Source organism: Zosterops lateralis (genome assembly GCF_965231275.1).
Source record: "Zosterops lateralis genome assembly, chromosome: 16".
Classification (NCBI taxonomy): domain Eukaryota; kingdom Metazoa; phylum Chordata; class Aves; order Passeriformes; family Zosteropidae; genus Zosterops; species Zosterops lateralis.
The window spans coordinates 1,398,075-1,417,730 of NC_139776.1; the positions used below are offsets into that span (position 1 = coordinate 1,398,075).

Here is a 19,656-nt window from a genome sequence, read left to right on the forward strand (position 1 = left end):
CAGGAGCTCAGGCTCTGGGGTGTTTTGGGACAGGAGCTCAGGCTCTGGGGTGTTTTGGGACAGGAGCTCAGACTTTGTTTTGAGACAGGAGCTCAGGCTCAGCTCAGGCTCTGTTTTGGGACAGGAGCTCAGGCTCTGGGCTCTGTTTTAGGACAGGGGCTCAGGTTCAGCTCAGGCTCTGTTTTAGGACAGGAGCTCAGGCTCTGGGGTGTTTTGGGACAGGAGCTCAGGTTCAGCTCAGGCTCTGATCTGGGACAGGAGCTCAGGCTCTGGGCTCTTCCCCTCCCGTGCAGCCAAGGAACAAGGGCACCCAGCAGTGCCAGCTCTGCCCGCGGTCTCTGTGATGTGGGGAGAGGACAACAAGCAGCTAATCCAGCACAGACTGAAGAGCCTCAGACAGGGGTGGCTGCCACTAACAGCCCATCCGTGTTTGATGCATCAGCCCAGCTCTGAAAGGTCCCTGTGAGTCTCTGTCCTTCTGCTGAGAAGCCCAAGTATATGTTGTTCTCCTCATGATATTGTAAAGTTATAATAATGACAGAACTCACTGAATTTTATTTTTGAAAATTAAAAAACTCACAAATCTGCTCTGCACACAAGCCTAATGCCTTTGTATGAACCCGCTCCTGTGATTCAGGTTTGGGTTTTTTGGAGCCAAGCAAGTGCAAGGTTCCAAAAACTGCCTCTCTCTGCAGGGAGCATGTCATTAAAACATCCACCCAGGAGTGCCTCTGCTTATTTGCAGCTCACCCTCAAAGTCTCACACTAACAGGAAACAGATTTCATGGAGCTGCGAGGAGCAGCAGCTCTGTGACCTCTCCTTTCAGTCTCCAAGGATTCAAGACACGTCTGCCACATTGTCTGCACAGCAGTGCGAGCCTCTTCTCACGTTGTCGACACATTTCAAGGATGATCAACTGCAAAGTTCTGTTCCAAAGAGGATTTGCTTTAGTTTAGATAATTTTCTCCTACACAAATAAATACAGGGTAAAACTATTCCGTCACCGGCTCCTTTTTGACAGGAAGCACCAAAAACTCAACAAAACCCAATCCTGTCGTTTTGAGCTGCCACTTCTCTGTCTTTATCAATGGCTGGATACCTCCAAAAAAATCACTGGGGTGAGCACATTTCAATGGGAGGAGAATCCCAGACAGGCTCAGATTCTCCAGCGTGTGTAGATCCGACAGGCTGGAGCCCCGTGGTGGAAACAACGTGCCACAAATCAGCCATCAGCTGTCAGCAGTGTAGTGCATCACCTACATTAAGGGATTTCCAAGATGCAAAAAAGAATGTAACTGCTTGAATTTAAAAAAAAAATTAATAACATAAAAATAAAATTTAAAAAAAAGAAAAAAAAAGACGTAACACAACTCAAAGAATGGCGCGGACACTTCAAAAAAATTCACTTTAAATTGTACAAATGTAAATCCCAAGGTCAGGCAGCAGCTTCCACAGACTTTGAACCATGCAAGAGGAACCCACTGCCATCGCAGTCCCACGCATTCGACCCCAGTTAAAGTAGAACAAAAGTGCCAAGAACTGGATGGACTCAGAGCCTCCACCCTCCAAACGCTCCCTTTTGGTGTCAGGGCAGTGTGGAGTGTCTCACCACAGCAGCAGCAGGTGACAGAGATGACCAGGGGCTCCTGAGGCAGGTGAGGACAGGCTATGGGACAGCTGGGTTTGTCTCTGGGCCCTGGGCAATCACTGCCTGTCTCTGTGCCAGCAGCAGCCCTTAGGACGTCAGCTTGGAGTAGCTGGGGGGAGAAAACCTCCTTCTCAGGTACTTGAGGACGTAGAGGGGCAGGCAGCTCACCAGGGTGATGACAGTGACCTTCCACAGGAACGACAAGGTGGCAATGAAGTAAACATCTGTGTGGAGAGAGGAGCACGGAGTCAAAAACACCTTCTGGGGAGGGCTGCAGGAGAGCAGCTCCATCTGCCACTGCTCCTTCTGCCCGTGGCACAGAACTGGATCATCTTTAAGCTCCCTTCCAACCCAGGCCATTCTAATTTTACAGTTCTTAGAACTGCCCCACATTGCTCCAAGTACCTGGCTCCTCACTCCTCTGCCCTCCTCTTCCCCAGAAGATGCAGAGATGAGCTGAGCAGGGAGGGATGTGGCTCTCACAGGGCCCTCCCTGAGCCCACCTGGAACAAAAACATCCTCCTGGCCCTGCCCAGCCCTGCAGTGTGTCCTCCCACTCTGGGAGCTGCCTCTGCTCCTTGGCTGACCCAGCAAACACAGCCCCTGACCCAAAACCTTGACAAAAAGGAGTTAAAACATCCTTCAAAACAGAACTGGTGTAACCACAGGCAAGAGACAGATCCAGCCAGGGGGGAAGTTATCCCTGTTGCCTTCGGTTTAAGGAAGGAGCAGTGACATCTTGTGGCTCCTGAATGAACACTGGAACAAGCCCATGGCTCTGGTATTTGCAACTCGACAGTTACTGGGGGAATCTGGAACTCCTCACACCCTTTTTCCTCCAGCCAGGGAATGGGATTAGCTCTGCTTCAGGCAACTACAACACCACCAACAGCCAAACCCGTAAGGGAATGGTCCCAGTGAACAGATAAATTAAGGAAGTTTTAGGGGGCAGCTTCTTCACCCAGTTTAAAAGACCAAATATTTCAATTTAACAGCAAAGACTTCAATCTTCCATCTCAAATTCCCATCTGGAAATGAAGGTCAGTGCTCCATGAGCCAGCTGAGACATGCTGGAGCTCACAGAATGTTTGAGATCCACTCTGCTGACCACCTTTACCTCCTCCAGCCTTTTAAATCATAAAATACCTTCCAAATGCCTTAAAATCACACAGATCTCACTGTGGCACCACTGTCACCGTGCTGAGCTGTTGGCTCCACCAAAAGCCTTTTGCTCAGCTCAGCCCTGTCACCTTCCAGGCCATGAACTGCCTGGGGGAGAGCACCAAACCTCACCAATAAACTCGTGCAAGAAGACCAGGGAGGCGATGTAGCAGGAGAGGCTGAGCAGCTCAGCCACAATCATCAGCCAGTGCCACGTCTGGATTGTCAGGGCCACCATCAGCAGCTCGGTGAGGATCAGGGAGGTGAAGGAAATGGCAACAATGTGCACGAATTCGGATTCAAAGAGGAGGAGAGCTCCGTACATGATGATGCTGCCTGCAAAAGGGAATGGAACTGCTTCAGTCAAACTCTGAAAGCCACAGTTAGGTCTTGGAAAGGCTGAAACAATCCTGTCCTGAGGCTGTTTTGTCATGAAACCTGATGAATGTAACGACAACGAAGCAGTTACTGTTTAGGAGACAGAACTGATGAGAAGGCAGGGAAAAGTTACAGCAGGCACCTCGAGTTTTCTAACAGTCTATCATGGACACATGGAGATGGGAAATTAATACAGGCTGTTTTGGCAACTGGAGATCTCTAACATCATGAAACTCTATCCTCCCACAAAAGCACTTGGTCACTTGCTCAGAAGCTAAAAGATATCAAATTCTTCTCTATCCACCAAGAGGCACCAAGTGCTGAAAAGCTCAGTGGACACACGTGAGCCTCAGTTTGCACAGCCTGGCCTGAGATCTCTCCCCTTTAGAGAATGAAGAGAATGCCATGGAAGCTCTGCTGAGGAGGCATTGTTTGTGCTCCTCTCCTGCCTGGCCAGGGCTCTGTCCAGGCCACCTGCACAAATAACTCATGTGAGCAGCATGAGTAATCCACACCAACATCCATCACCAGGGCAGGAAGGGAAAACCTGCGAGGGAACCCGGCCGCAGAGTTCAAACCCAGCTGTGAACTTTCCAAACTTTTGGGGCTGCTCGGGTTCTGGTTGGGCTCAGCTCCGCTCTAGCAACTGTTGTTTGGCTGCTGTTTGCTGGTTATGGAGCAGAGCACTGGTGAAGTCACTTTAACCAGAGGCTGTAACCAGAGAGTGCTCTGAGCTGGAGGAGGAATAATTCCCTCTGCCTGCAGCTTTCCCTCACTTGGGAGTGTTCTCCCAATGGATTTGCCATTGTGTTCCTCAGCATCCCTGTGTTGTAGGACTCCTGTGATGGATTTCAGGAAATAAAGCTGACAGAGATTTTACACTCCTTGGTTCTCTCCCTGCTGAGAACGGCAACATCAATTAAATTCTTTAGAATTATCCGCTTGTTTTGACCCTTTATTTTGAATCTTGTTGATAAAGAGTTTTGGAAAATGAGGAGTTTTGCCACTTCAGCTTTTAGCTCCACATTATTGACCTCTTTTCTACAATTCCCTGATTAATACCTATAGAAAGCATTTGAGTTTGACGGTACTTGATTAAAAAAAAAAAGACAAAATGAAAGAAAATACCTTCTTAGATATATACCCAAATTACTACATCCACTGTTGAAATTGCATTGTAATTAAGGCATTTGCTTAATTGATTTAGCAGCTTAATTAGAGTGTATGAGATATGATGAAGAACGTGAGCTCAATTTTGACCCTGAATTACAGATGCTTGTGAAGCCACTTCCATTTCTGGATAAAATACAGAAGATGCTGCATTTTCCACGGAGACAAAAACCTGCAAAATCCATAGACTGGAGAACTTTTTCCCAAAATCCACAGATGGAGAACTTTTCCCAAAAGAAGGGGCCAGTCATGATCTCTGCTCTACAGATGGGGCAGCCACAGCACTACAAGGAACTTGCACAGAATTTCAGTGGATGGTTCTGATGGGAAAAGGCACAATGGTTTTAATTCTACATCACAATTACTGCCAATATTTGGGTTTAGATAATTTTTTTTCCTTTGGTAGCACAACCAATATTTGAGACAAAAAAAATCTCCTCATCACCACAAGGGTATTTGGAGAAATTAATTTTGTGCCTTGCTTAACTTCCTGCAAAACTCAGATAGTCACACACACACTACAACATCTAAAGGCACAAGCAGAAGTTGATTTCTTACCTTGATAAATGCTTATCAAGACCCAGATTAAAAACGTTTTGTACGACAATGGTCGTCCCTGGGTGGGGAAAAAAAAAGAAAAAAAGACAAACTGCATTGGGGGTTTTATTCTATGAAAATTCACTTATTGATCCACTTAGAAATTAATAAGATAATTGGAAGACGATTTGGGAAAAAATAAATAAAACAAATAAACCAATTAAATAAAACAGCCCTGTGGTGGTGCCCCTTTATTCTGATTTTTTCTGGGTGCACAAAGAGGCTGTGGAAGCTCAGGGCTCCCCCAGCACAAGCTGCCCCTCACTGCACACACAATTAATTCAGTGCAAAGGTGCCTCAGGAGTTCAGTCACTGCACTGGGAAACACAAGATGTGTGTACACACATTAATATTGTATTTCTAGACACACACACACAAATCACCCTCAGATTGAAGGCAGAGAGATTTTTAAAAACCCATCTCCAGCCAACAGAGCCATAGCAGCACAAAACCCCCTATGTTTAGGCCAGGCCTAAGGATGGCTGAAGAATTAGTGGTTTATGACATAAGAGACAATATCCAAGTGAAACCAGATGGAGACTTATTGAGGCTCTGGAAAAACAGGCTGTGCTTCTCAGAGTATCTGTTTAACAGGAATCCTGGAGGGAAAGGAGCTGGGGAAGACTCAGTCCACCCTTTCCTTCAACTAAGAAAGATGTTCCCAGGGAATAATACTGCAGAGCCCAGTTATTCAAAACATTTTCCAGAGAGGAAGAAAAAAAAAATTAAAAAAGAACCTAAGACAAGATTTACCTTCCTGATATTTCTATGGTAAACATAAAATAAAGTTTTCTTTGTCTAAGGAGAAGGACCTGACTTAAGATGCTAAAGCTCCAAAAATGGCAAAGCAAGGAAAGCTTCAGTTCATGCTCCAGTCAAATTCCTGTTGAAGAAACTCTGGGAAAACTCCTGCCTCCATCAAATGAGCACATCCCTTCCCCTCTTCCCTTCTCTGGCTCCAGGACAGCGCCAAATCCCCAACAATTTCTCTTTTCCCTTTATTATGGAACAAACTGGTAATGTTAAATCCCTAGAATTTCCCACAGAATGGAACTTGTGCTTGCCCAGCCGTTTTTAATAAATTGCATTTCATGCAGCATTCAATAAGCAACTGCCAGGAATCCTGGTCCTATCTGTTGATTCAAATTTGACTTGAACAGAATTTTGCCTGGAAATGGCTGATAAAAGCTCTGGATCTCCTGGAAATAGATTTGACTTTACACTTTTAGAGTTTCAAATCAAAATGAGGATCTTGCCTTAAAGCAAAACAACACAAACAAGAGTCTCCCCCACCTTGAGAAGATCTTTGTAGAGCTCTGGGTACAACATTGCAACTTCAGATTTCACATCTTTGTCCAGGACGAGAGAAAACACAGGAAACATGGTGTAAATTGTGGAGTACCTGGGGAGGAGGCAGGAGAGCAGTAAATTATCTCAGGTGGAGATGAATAAACAAGTACTAGGCTCTAGAAAGGAAATGCAATATTCTTCAAGTGCCCAATAATGTACACAATATAAAAACTGCCAAATGGAGCACACCAGAGTTTTGCAGGTAAAAAAAAAAAAAAAAAAAAAAAACATCAGGATTGGCTTTTTGAGTGACTTTTGATCAGGAATACTCATGCACAAGTGACTGGTTCAAATATTGCAGTGGGTTATTAATGGAGCCAAGGACTGACCTGTGCCCACCCCAAAGTCTGCTCTCAGCTCAGGGCTGGCTCTGTTTGCATCAGAAGGCAAATGGAGATTAATTTTCTGGTTTGTTTTTTTTAATTATATATTCAAAAGTATAACAACTCATGCTGGGATTACAGGTGCAATCTCCTGTTTTAGGCAGTTTCTGGACAGGAATTAAAGTTGGGATGTCCCTCCTCCTGCCACTGCTTCTCACTGCTGTGCAAACACCAGCCCAGAACTGTCCCTTTGCTTTTCACTGGGATCAAAGGACACTCCTGGAGGATGAGCTGCTCCACAAAGGGGACAGATCCTCCTGCTCCTGGAAAGGTTCTGGAAGTATCAGCACTGGGAGGGGACAAGGCTCCCATGCAGCTCCTGAAGCTGTGCTGTGAGCAGAGATGTGCATTTCTTGCATTTCCATCAGCCCCAAAGTGTTCATTGTGCAGAGGTTGTTTTTTTCCTCATTACCAGGGAAAAGTGAGCTCTTACCCAATGATGAGGAAGCCTTGGTAGAGAGGAACCGAAGCAAAGTAAAACACTGATGAGAAAACAGCCTAGGAAAGAAATGAGCTTTTTTAGGCACCGAGACACTGCGGTAAAATAACAACTTAAAAACACACTCTGTTCAAACTGGAGCATTCTTACAGTGGGTTCTCCCAGTGCCTGAAATAAAGACAGACTAATGGAATATCAACCCTTTTTAGTCCTTTGGAGCAGTTTCTGGTGTTTGTCCAATATCAGAAATTTTCTTATCTGTTTTCACAACCTCAAGTCTTAACCCATGAGAATTTTCAGGGGAAGAAACAGCAGCATTCCAAATGAGACCCAGGACTTTTCCTTTCTGATTTGGCTTCCCCACCTCTCTCTTTGAAAAGCCCCTCCTGGCAGCCCCTTTACCTGCATGGTGCTGATGCAGAGGCTCCTGTGGATCACAAACTGGCTGAGGGCTGCAGATCTCTTGTAGCTGTTCCTGCCATGGACCATGAGCAAACGACCCAGGTGCTTGAACTGAGTGATGGAGAAATCAGCTGCCAGCGATGCCTGCTTCCCTTCCTGGCAACAGGAGCAAGGACAAGCACAGTGAGATCATTTCTGCACTGGAAACAAAGAATATCGTGTTATCGCTGAATTATCATTGAATTTCCAGGGATATTTGCAGTGAGGGAGAGCCTTGCCTCAGTGCTTCTCCTTCCAATGTGGGTTTTGAGCAAAGAGCTAAAAAAATATGAGGAGAATTCCCATTTGAACCTTGGCCTCCAATTCTGAGCAGCCTCTGGATTCTGATTCACAACACACATGTTAACGTGACACTCCTGTCAAGTCAGGGCTGAGCACAAATTCCCAGCCCCAAAAGTTCACACAATTTTGGCTCACTGCAAGCAGAGCCTGTCTGCTGCTGCCAATCCAGCCCTGCAGCTCCAGGTGCAGGAATCAGAGCTCTAACCCAGAGTTTGTTTTGCAAACTAATGTGAACAGTTTTCAATTGTCCATGTAGGGCATGTCTTATCAGTGTAATTATAACTCCAGCACCTGGAGCATCAAAAACCCTCAAAACTAACCATGAGGGTAAAAATTCAGGGATTCTGCCAAGAACCAAACAATGAAATTGAACTCCCTTTAACAGTAATCTCCTTTATAGATAAATAATTTCTCACGACAGGGCTACTGGTCTGATGATGATTCTTGTTCGCTTTCTTGCACAAGAAAGGGAATTATTATTCTCAAATATCTGAGGGTTCATTTAAGAGTTGCTTGAAAACTGGCCACAGAAATTCTCATTAAGCATGAGGTAATCTCACCTTTCCTTCAACTCCAACACCACAGTCAGCCTCCTGAATCATGCTCACATCATTCCCTCCATCACCTGCAGGGCAGAGCACAAACAAAACTGGGAGTTAAGCAACAGGGCCAACCTGCAACCTCACCGAAGTCATCTACACCACGCTGGAATATTATAAGAAATACTTAACTCAATCAACAAAAGCAAGATTTTAAACAGAAATCGTGAATTTAAGCTCTTAGGTTTTGTTTTAATAGACCCCCAGGTCAGTGATGGATGTATCTCATTTGTAGGAGGCACCATTGTATCTGCAGGGCTGAAACAGAGCTCACAGACCAACAGTGGCACTTCACCTGATCACCCTCATGCTCTGTTTTGTACAGATGCCATCTGAGAGGGTGATGAGGAGCTTGGCATTGAATTTCCACGTGCAAACCTTCAATCACCTTCTCTATCATCCCACAAAAGCACTGCTGCCTAAATCACCACTGCCAGGGGGTACGAGATGAGTGAGACTGTTCACCCAACCAGGAGGACCCACAGGTGCCATTTCCCTGGTCAGAGGTGACTGTTCACTGAGCTGGAGGAACCACAGGTGCCATTCCCCTGGTCAGAGCTGACTGTTCACTGAGCTGGAGGAGCTCCAGGTGCCATTCCCCTGGTCAGAGCTGACTGTTCACCCAACAAAGAGGAACTGCAGGTGCCATTCCTCTGGTCAGAGCTGTTCACCCAACAAGGAGGAACTGCAGGTGACATTCCCCTGGTCAGAACTGACTGTTGACTGAGCTGGAGGAACTGCAGGTGCCATTCCCTGTGGCCAGAGCTGTTCACCCAACAAGGAGGAACTGCAGGTGCCAATCCCCTGGTCAGTTCTGTTCACCCAAGAAGGAGGAGCTGCAGGTGCCATTCCCCATGGCCAGAGCTGACTGTTCACCCAAGAAGGAGGAGCTGCAGGTGACATTCTCCATGGCCAGAGCTGACTGTTTACCCAACAAGGAAGAACTACAGCTGCCATTCCCCACAGTCAATGCTCACTGTTCACCAACAAGGAGGAGCTGCAACTGCCATCCCCCGTGGCCAGAGCTGACTGTTCCCCCCATCAAGAGGACCCACAGGTGCCATTCCCCACGGTCAATGTTCACCCAACCAGGAGGACCCACAGGTACCATTCCCTGTAGTCAATGTTCACTGTTCCTCTAACCAGGAGGACTCACAGCTGCCATTCCCCACGGTCAATGCTCACTGTTCCCCCCACCAGGAGGACCCAGAGCCCCTGGCTGCCCACTCACCCACGGCACAGGTGAGCTTGCCCGTCCTCTCCTGCAGCAGCCGCACGATCTGCGCCTTCTGCGTGGGGGCGCAGCGGCAGCACACCACGGCCGGGCACTGGCACGCCAGCTCCATGAACTCGTACTCGTAGTACTTGAGGCACACCTGGGGCACACACAGCACACACCTGGGTTACACCCGATCTCTGGGAACTGGGGGTTTCTCCAGCCCAGCCCTTTTTGGGCTGGCCTTACCTCCAGAGAGTCCCCCGAGATGACCAGGGCGCAGTCGTGCTTGCGGCGGAAGGCGTTCAGCTCCAGGTGGGCTTCTCCTCGGTTTGTCACCTGGGGGAGGATGGAACTGTGTAGGAGCATCTGAGGATGGCTGGGACAAGGAACTCTGCTGACCTGAGATATTCTAGAATATGTGGGTTTATTACAAGGGTTGTAGGTAAAAAGGGCTTTGCCTTCAGCCACCAGCCTGGGCTGGAGGGAACCCCAAAGAGAGAGGGGGAGAGAACAGGAGGGTGAGAGCTGAGAGGGAGGGGAGTGAGAGAGCAAGGGGGCAGGGGGAAGAGAGCAGGGGGAAGAGAGAGCCAGAGTGGGAGTAGGGGGAAGAAAAAGCTAAGAGTAGGGGGAAGAGAGCTAAGAGACCGAGGTCCTTGTTACAATCCATTATATCTCCTTTTATGATAAATATTCTAATTTACAGTGACCAACCAACACAAGACACAAAATCCTATAGAATCTACAAACAGCCTGTAAGAACTACTACATTACCATACCATATTTTAAACTCTAAAAACTACTTTTTAGACTTTTCTGTTTTGCTGCATTGACCTTTGGATCCCTCAGCCAGCAGAAGGGGATTGTTCAATCCAAAGGGATTCTCCTCCAGCTGCCCAGGCTGTTGTTTTCAGGTTATACAGTAACTAAGACTCGATATCCTACAGCTCAAAGCCAGCTTCCATTTCTATTTCCATTATAGGTTTCAATTTTTCTGAATCCTTTGCTAAGCAATCATATTTATAAGGTTTCCCTGATTCATCTTCCCCAACAGAACTGAGCAAGGTGTGCTTCACTGGGGTGAGAAAACAGCCAAGAATCCCAGAGAGGGAACAGAGGAGACACATCCAGGACAGGCAGCACACGGAGTGAGGGCACAGAGTCACAGAAACAAAAACTCGGGGTAGAAAAAACTGGGTGGGAAGAATAAAAATCCCCTGCTGGTGTTTTTATTTATCACCCAGCTGTGATGTCACACTCCTCTCCCTGGAGAGAGGGGCTGGGGGTGTTACTCACTAGTCTGAATATGTGGATGTCCTGTGTCCGTGTCACCAGATGGGCGTTCTTGGCTGTACACGTGGCTGTCTCCAGCTTATCCCCTGTCAGCATCCACACCTAAAACCCAAACATTTTCTGTGTTAAATAAAGCTTAACAGCCACGTCTGCAGGACCTCTGCAAGCACCACCTGCCCCTTCAGCCTTAGAAAAGGACTGTGAAAATATACACAAATTATTCTTCTAAAAAACCACTATTTTTAAACACACAAGAAAATCCTCACACGTGAAAGAAATCAAAGCTCTCAGAGAGGCTGAGACACAAAGGAAGTCACAAACTCTGTCTAACATTTTTCCCACCTGCAATATTTCAAGATTCTGCTGATAAACCCACGAAAATGCAAGCTAAAAAAAAAAAAAAAAAAAAAAGTGTATTTGTGTGTTAATGTGTCCCTCCCCAGCAATTTCTCAACCGAGCCCTGCTGCAGAAAGATCCCTCCTGGCCCAGCCTGAAATGTGGATGATGCAACTGGGGTTAGCTCAGTGCTGATGTGTATGTCTGGAACACACTGACTTGGTTGAGGTGGTTTTTTTTTTTTTTAGATTTTTTTTTTTTTTTTAATTCTACACTGCTCCTTTTATTTTGTGCTGGTGAGGGGAGGGAGTTAGAAAGCAATGTCAGCAGCAATGGCTGGGAATTCTTTCTCCAGTGTAAATATATCACAGCGAGTTTGGGGTTTTTTTTCCACTGGTGTTTTTTGTTCTTTCGAGAATGTTTAATGAGAAATACAAAAACCTTAAGAAAATCCCATAACATTAACAAAAACCCTTTGGAGAAAGGGAAGAGGGAAAACCCTTTGGAGAAAGGGAAGGAACAAAACCCTTTGGAGAAAGGGGAAGAAGAAAAACCCTTTGGAGAAAGGGAAGAGGGAAAATCCTTTGGAGAAAGGGAAGAGGGAAAATCCTTTGGAGAAAGGGAAGAGGGAAAATCCTTTGGAGAAAAGGAAGAAGAAAAACCCTTTGGAGAAAGGGAAGAAGCAAAACCCTTTGGAGAAAGGGAAGAAAGAAAATTCTTTAGAGAAAGGGAAGAAGAAAAACCCTTTGGAGAAAGGGAAGGAACAAAACCCTTTGGAGAAAGGGAAGAAAGAAAATCCTTTGGAGAAAGGGAAGAGGGAAAACTCTTCAGAGAAAGGGAAGAAGGAAAACCTTTGGAGTGCTGGGCTGGACCACTGAGAAACTCTGATTTCCCTGGTCTCCCTCCTCTGCTGTCTCTGTTGTTTACAGGGATGGCCCCAAAGAAAAAACAACTTCCAACTTTTGGAAGCTCGTCCCAAGCAGTGAATTCCCCCTCCTACCTCAGCCCTGCTCTGAATTCACACCACGGTTTCAGATTTTTGCTCACTTCGCAACTTAAAGCAGAGAAACCACAACCAGGACCTTTCACCTACTTTTCAAACCCAAATCTGAACTTTTAATCCTTTTTTTTTTTCCCTTTTACGAGGCTGACAAAGTTTTCAGAGAGGCACCCCAGCAGGTCCCTCACTGCTGAGCACAGCTCAGGCTGGAGCTGTGGAGTCAGAGATGCTGGAGCCCAGAAAACTGGGAAAAAAAAAAAATAAAATCCAGCCCCTGATTCCCTTGGCTCAGACTCCCCTCTAGTGGCGACTGAAAATGTGGATGTGCTCAGCTCTGAGCCCAGTATGGGAGTTCATGCACCACAAACCAAACACAGCCACTCCTGCCTTGTTTCGTGCAGCTCCCTGAAAAAAGAATCACCCCAAAGTCTCCTGCTGGACCCCAAATTGTGCCCAAATGATTCCTTTCTCTGCAGAGCACGGGAGGGGATGAAAAGCACCAGAGGTGACACACTCATGTGTTAATATTTACTATTTTCAGCACATTCTGTTCCTAAAGTGATGTTTAAAACCCTCACAGGGTCCCCAGTTTTAAATTATTGCCCATGGGATGATGCCACACACTCAGAGGGTCCCAATGCTCCTGCTGGGGCAGCCCTGGGTCAGACAGACCTTAATCCCTGAAAACAAAATCACCCCAAAGTCTCCTGCTGGACCCCAAATTGTGCCCAAATGATTCCTTTCTCTGCAGAGCACAGGAGGGGACGAAAAGCACCAGAGGTGGCACACTCATGTGTTAATATTTACTATTTTCAGCACATTCTGTTCCCAAAATGATGTTTAAAACCCTCGCAGGGTCCCCCAGCTTTGAATTTATTTATTGAATAAATAAATAAAGGGTTGGACAGACCTTAATGCCAGCGTTCCTCAGCGTCTCCAGCGTGGGTCTGACGTCTGCCTGCAGCTGATCCTCCACCCCAGTGAGGCACAGCAGCTCCATCTCCATCTCCAGGCTCTCGATGACCGTGGCCACTTTGAGGGACCGGTCGTGGACACTCAGCTTGGCTTGGACGTAGCGAGCCTGGGGACACACAGCAGGGTGGCTTTGGGGACACAGGGTGAGGCTGTCACCCCCTCTGTGGCCTCCACCTGCTCCAGGGAATGGTGGGATTATCACAGGAGTTTTGTGAGAATCACTACAGTGATTGTTTGTTTAAAAAATAAAAAAAAATAAAAAAAATAAAGAACCTGCTCCAGGGAATGGTGGGACTATCACAAGAGTTTTGTGAGAATCACTACAGCGATTGTTTGTATAAAAACAAATAAAAAACAAATAAAATCAAATTTAAAAAAAAAAAAAATAAAAAAAAAACACAAATAAAAAACAAATAAAAAACAAATAAAAAACAAATAAAAAACAAATAAAATCAAATTTAAAAAAAAATTAAAAAAAAATAAAAAACAAATAAAAAACAAATAAAAAACAAACAAATAAATAAATAAAAAACCTGCTCCAGGCAAAAGGTGAAATTATCACAAGACAAGAGTTTTGTGAGAATCGCTTCAGTGATTGTTTGTATAAAAAAAACCCAAAAAAAACCCCAAAAAAACCCAAAAACAAAAAACAACCTGCAGCCAGGGAAAGGTGGGATTATCACAAGAGTTTTGTGAGAATCACTTCAGTGATTATTTGTATAAAAAAAGAAAAAAAATAAAAAATAAAAAACCTCTGCCAGGGAAAGGTGGAACTATCACAAGAGTTTTGTGAGATCGCTTCAGTGACTGTTTGTATAAAAACCAAATAAAGAACCTGCTCCAGGGAAAGGTGGGATTATCACAAGAGTTCTGTGAGAATAATTTCAATGATTGTTTAAAAATGAAGGGGAAAAAACCAAATAAAAAAATCCTGCTCCAGGGAAAGGTGGGATTATCACAAGAGTTTTGTGAGAATCACTACAATGATTGTTTGTATAAAAAATAAAAATAAAAATAAAAATTCTGCTTCAGGTAAAGGTGGGATTATCACAAGAGTTTTGTGAGAATCACTTCAGTGATTGTTTAAGAACACAGGGAAAAAAAAATAAATAAAAACTTACTTCAAAGTCTTGATACTGCTCCTCTGTCAGAGACTTCTTGGCCACAACCAGCACCCTGAGGCCCTCCCGGGCCATGTTCCCACACTGCAAAGGAGGAGACATTGCAAACCATGAAGTGCAGCCCCACTGGAGTGATTTCTGCACAGCAGGGTGGGGATGGCAGGGTAAGAGAGCAGGGGAAGAAAATAACCAGCCCATCTGAGCAACCCCAGCGAGTCTGTAACACCTGATAAAGTGTGTTATAAACTCCAGAGGAAAGAGGGGATCTGCAGTGGTTTGTGAGCCAGCCCAGGGATCAGGAAGAAAAATGTCCTCTGCTACACCAGGGTGGCAAAAACAACCCCATTGATTCAATTTTTTCTAAGTAAAAGGGAACAAACCTGTGATTTGTAGACTTCACATCTTGGGCAGGCAATTCTTCAAATATTATTATTTTATTAACTATTAATATAATTTAATAATAATAATAAATTAAATAAATATATTGATAAAATAACTAAATAATAAATTGAATTAATGATTGCTTTAGTTATTTATTAATATAATTTATTATTCCATAATAATATTTAGTATATAATATATAATATAATATATAATAATAGAATATAATAATAATATGATATATGATAATATAATATAATATTATATATAATAATATAATATATATAATAATATATAATAATATAATAATCATTATGTTATTATATATATTATTATATATTATATTTTATATAATAATATAATATATTATTAGATAATATAATATATAATAATATAATATAATAATACATCATAATGTAATATATTATGATATATTATAATATATTATTAGATTATATTATTATGATCTATTATAAAATATATTATAATAATATATTATATTATATTATAATGATATATTATATATTATCATTCAAATGTTATTATTAATAATAACTCTTCAAGGTATTATTATTTCTCTGAACACCAGGGAATCAATAACTGAAGTCACTGCTGTGGCTGCCCCATCCCTGCAGTGTCCAGGGCCAGGCTGGGCAGGGCTTGGGGACCCTGGGACAGTGGAGTGTCCCTGTCCATGGCAGGGGGGGAATGGGATGAGATTCAAGGTCCCTCCCAACCCAACCCAACCCAACCCACTGTGGGATTGCATGAACTCAGTGCCACCATTCCTGCCAACCTGACAAACACAGCCCAGTGTGCTGCCAAAGGGAGTTTTGAAATGAGACCCTTCAGGCTAAAACAGATCCAAACACAGAATCAAGCCCAGGATGAATCTGGTGAGCCTCAATCACTTTTGAGTCTTATTTACAGGACTTACTCCACATTAAATGCACTGAGCTCACCCCTGACACCCTCATTCCTGTGGATACAATTTGGCTGAGCACAAATCCAGTGAAATTTTCAGGATCATTGCCCCTGTGGCTGGCAGATATTTCAGCACCCAGGTGTCCCCCCTGCAGTGTCCAGCCTGGCCAGGGGCTGCCCTGGAGCACTTTTGGAGCCCTGGGCACTGAGAATTCCAGATTTTCTGTGCTCACAGGCACTGACCCCCCAAGCAAACACTGCACTGACCTGAGGCCGTGGAAAAGGCTTCCAAAATTGAGTGACAGCACTGGGATTGTGGGTGTGGGGTTTGGATAGAAGTGTGTGATAGCACAGGGTGGAAAACTTAGAGTTTAATGGTTTAGAATATAGGAATTTATATATAAAGCAAGATGGAGGATTTAGGGCAGAGGCCAGTCCTTCTTTTTCACCTTCTTCTTCATGGGTCTGGGTGGTGTTTTGTAATTGGATAGAAAAATCTGCATTGTGGGCCACGAGTGGTTGGTAATTGGGTTAAAAGCAAAAATAATTTATGTGCCATTTCTTAATTGGACAATTTATCCTAAAATACCTTATAGAGAGAGATGGGGCCATTTATTACTTTGTTAGCTCAACTGCTGTAGAACTCAAAGAGATTGTAATACAGATAAGAATTAATAAACATCTGAGTCAAAACACTGTCTGGAGCATTTAATCCCAACTCTGGCAGAAAAAAAAAGAAGATAAAAAGCAACACAGGACAGCAGAGCTGCCCTCCCATACCTCCTCCTCCAGCCAGTCGTTGTACTGCACAATTCCAGCCATCACCACATCTGCCCCCTTCATGTAGAAGGTGATTTCTCCTGTGGATTCATCCTGCAGAGAGAACACAGGGAGTGGTGAATTCCCAGCACTGCAGGCACAGCATTGTCTGTTCTGGTGAAGGGCCACCAGCTCAGCCTCTGCTCTGGGGCCAGAAGGAGATGTCTGCTCAATTGCAAACTGAGCTCCTCACAGCAGGAATTAATGCTTTAGACAAGGAGGATCAGCTTTTTCAGACCCTTCCCAGCCCTGCCTGTTCCTCCAGAATAACCCCAAACCCTCAGCTGGAAACCCTCTCTGCTTACCTGAAACAACAAAACAGATGCACAAAGGCCAGCAGAGTAAAAACCACTCTGATTTACCTACTCTGTTACACCACATGGAATAATTAAATGATTAATAATAATTAATTAATGCATAATTAAATAATCATGCTGCCACAGAGAGCTGAGATTGCTGCCTGCCTCCCTCATCTGATACAAGGAGCTTACAGGCTGCAAGTAAAGCATATTTTAAATTAAAAAGTCCCCTCTAAGCAGGGAGAGAGGTAAGGAGGCCACAGCTCTGAGTGTTACAAACTAATGGAAACCCTGGCAATTTCCTCAAAGGAGACAAACAATGAGTAAGGAACAAACTGCTCTGTAAACCCAGGGATAGGAGGAAAACAAACTCCAAATGCAAACCCCAAAAAAGCCCAGGAAGGTCTGAAATAAACAGCCGTGAATGAAGTGGCAAAAGCACTTTAGGAATAAGAGAAATGAAAGAGAAGCAAAGTGGACACTTCTTCATTCTCTCATCTAATATTTGGGTCAGTCTGTTCCACCTTACAGAAATTAATGGTGGAGGTTCTCACACAGGAATAAAAGCCTCAGGTTTTGTGGCACTGGCAAAACAAGAGTTTAAATCCATGGCACAAATAATAATAATAATAATAATAATAATAAAAAAATGTAGCACCTGATGTGGACACTAAATGGACACTAAAACTGAGAAGAAAACAAGTGTCTTTGCTGAGGAAATTAAGAAGTAGCCAAGGATAACGAAGCTCCTTTGCTGAATATTTTTGCCAAGCTCACAGGGGTATTCACAAGGAAGATGCTCAAGTGTGTTTTTCAATGTCCTGGAACACGCAGCCCCCACGCAGTGACACACATCCCACATCCCCAGAGGAAAAATGGGTGCCATTCTTCCAAAACAACCAAAATCTGCTCAAATAAAACACACCATTCCTGGCAGTAGCCAAAGGTAAAGCTCTTTATCTACAAAATTCTTTGATTAAAGAGCGTCTACCAACATCTCTGTAGGAAACTGAATAAAGGACTGCACTTCCCGTGCTGCAGAGCTGGCTTAAGATAGTTTAGATTTTTTGGTCCAATATAAATACTGTATCAGCTATCTCCTTGCATTAGTCACTTCCTCTGCCCGAGTTCAGGGGGAGGTTAGTGCGTTCTCAGATCATGGCAAGATCACCTTGTAAATCTGCACACGGATTTGCCCGGTTTATATTTTGTTTTGGGGAAGCATCTTTTTTTTTTTTTTTTTTTTTTTTTTCCACCACGCTCTGCCCCTGGCCACGGTTCAAAGGCTCTTTTCAATCCCAGATATGACAATAGCACTATCTCTGCCCTGCAACAAAGATCATTCCACATGGCTAAGGGGAAAAAAAAAAACAAAAAAAAACCAAAAAAAACCTGCAGAGAAAACGAAGAATGGAAAATATTGTGGTCAAACAACCAGGCCTCCTTCAAAGAGGAAGATAAGGCAGTGCACACTATGGTGAGGAGGCTGCTGGGGGTAGGACAGGATTTCTTAGAACTGAAATAATCAGGTACAGAAACGACAGTTGAGTGCAAGGAAACACTGAGATATTGCAAAAAATATCCCAAAGCAGGCAACATCTGCGACTTGCTTTCACCATTAACTATTGCTTGGGTTGGTAGAAGTTGTGCTGAAGGAGATTTTTCCTCGGGGCAGAGCAGGAGGGATGTGCAGGGAGATGGTGCAACCTCTGCTCTGGCAAAAATCCCACAGGGGCTCCCAAAAACCCTGAAAAAATGCAGTTTGTAAGGACAGGCAATGCCTGTGCAGGTGAGCAGAAATATTTCCCTTTGGGTTCTGCTCCCTGCAGGGCTGAGTGCCGCTGAACCTCCCTCCCTGGTGTATTTTATTCTGGATGTTTCGTGCTGCTCTCCCTCTCCCCAGTTCTGTGTTTTAAACAAGCAGCAGTTTAGGGGATGCACTGAAAAGGTGAATCCCTTTGAGTTGTGGATCAAACCAAATGCAGTGCCTGCATATACACACATTTATCTTTAATTAAAGCAAATTTTACTTCATAACTGCCTATTTATAAACATTTTAAAATATATATTTAAATGGAAATTAAAACCATGCTTGAAAATATTATTTTGGAGTATCCAGAAATGTGGCAAAGTAATACCCAGCCTCAATATTCAATCCTAATTCTGCACACACAGAGCTGATTTCAGCAGCTCAGAGCAGCTGAATGGCTACAAAATAAAATCAATTCACAGAGAGGGACCAGTGTTTCTTTTTAAAGGTATTTACAGTCAGGATCCAGGCCTGATGTTGCTCCCACTGGCCACAAGTGGGAGTTTTGCTGGTTTGGCCTAAAATACAAACGCCAAAATCTAAGCAGAGAAATAAAAACTAGAAACCTTTTTGTTCCTAGAGGGGGAGAAGATGAATAATAGGTAATTTAAAAGGAATAATCTTCAAACCAAAGAAGGGAAAAGGAAAAGGGAAAAAATGTTCATGATAAGAACATTTCAGGGCATTCACTTCCATTGAGCATAAAAACACAGTTTAATGAAGCTCACCCTGGCTTGGATGGTTTGTCCATCTCTTGTACCTTTGATTAAACAGCATTTCATCAAAAGCTTGCATTTGCAATAAAAGTAATGGGGAGGGAAGTTCTTTAGTCCTCCCTCTTCTACTGGTAATATTTTTATTCTGGGTGGTAAAAAGACTGCCCAGAGTCTCCACATAATTTTCATTATAGAAGTAATTAAATTGAAGAGTTTACACTTGCTGTACTGAGCTGGATACACATTTCACTTGCTGCAGGTGTCCCCTGCAGCACAAGGAGTTTGTGGGAACACT

The 19,656-nt window shown here is 44.0% G+C and overlaps 1 protein-coding gene across 1 annotated transcript in view; it reads right to left on the reverse strand.

Annotated features, from left to right (window-relative positions):
• Nucleotides 1–224: 224 nt before the first annotated feature.
• The window catches only part of ATP9A (ATPase phospholipid transporting 9A (putative)), a 53,933-nt gene continuing 34,501 nt past the window's right edge, over nucleotides 225–19,656 (reverse strand). Inside the window, exons 16-28 of the mRNA XM_083873402.1 lie at nucleotides 16,498–16,590; nucleotides 14,413–14,496; nucleotides 13,227–13,397; nucleotides 10,983–11,081; nucleotides 9,936–10,025; nucleotides 9,702–9,846; nucleotides 8,432–8,496; nucleotides 7,530–7,685; nucleotides 7,122–7,186; nucleotides 6,249–6,357; nucleotides 4,917–4,974; nucleotides 2,943–3,146; nucleotides 225–1,873 (exon numbers count right to left, since the gene is read on the reverse strand). Coding sequence (XP_083729528.1) covers nucleotides 1,737–1,873; nucleotides 2,943–3,146; nucleotides 4,917–4,974; nucleotides 6,249–6,357; nucleotides 7,122–7,186; nucleotides 7,530–7,685; nucleotides 8,432–8,496; nucleotides 9,702–9,846; nucleotides 9,936–10,025; nucleotides 10,983–11,081; nucleotides 13,227–13,397; nucleotides 14,413–14,496; nucleotides 16,498–16,590 — 1,476 coding nt within the window. The 3' untranslated portion in view covers nucleotides 225–1,736. The remainder of the gene's footprint in view (nucleotides 1,874–2,942; nucleotides 3,147–4,916; nucleotides 4,975–6,248; nucleotides 6,358–7,121; nucleotides 7,187–7,529; nucleotides 7,686–8,431; nucleotides 8,497–9,701; nucleotides 9,847–9,935; nucleotides 10,026–10,982; nucleotides 11,082–13,226; nucleotides 13,398–14,412; nucleotides 14,497–16,497; nucleotides 16,591–19,656) is intronic.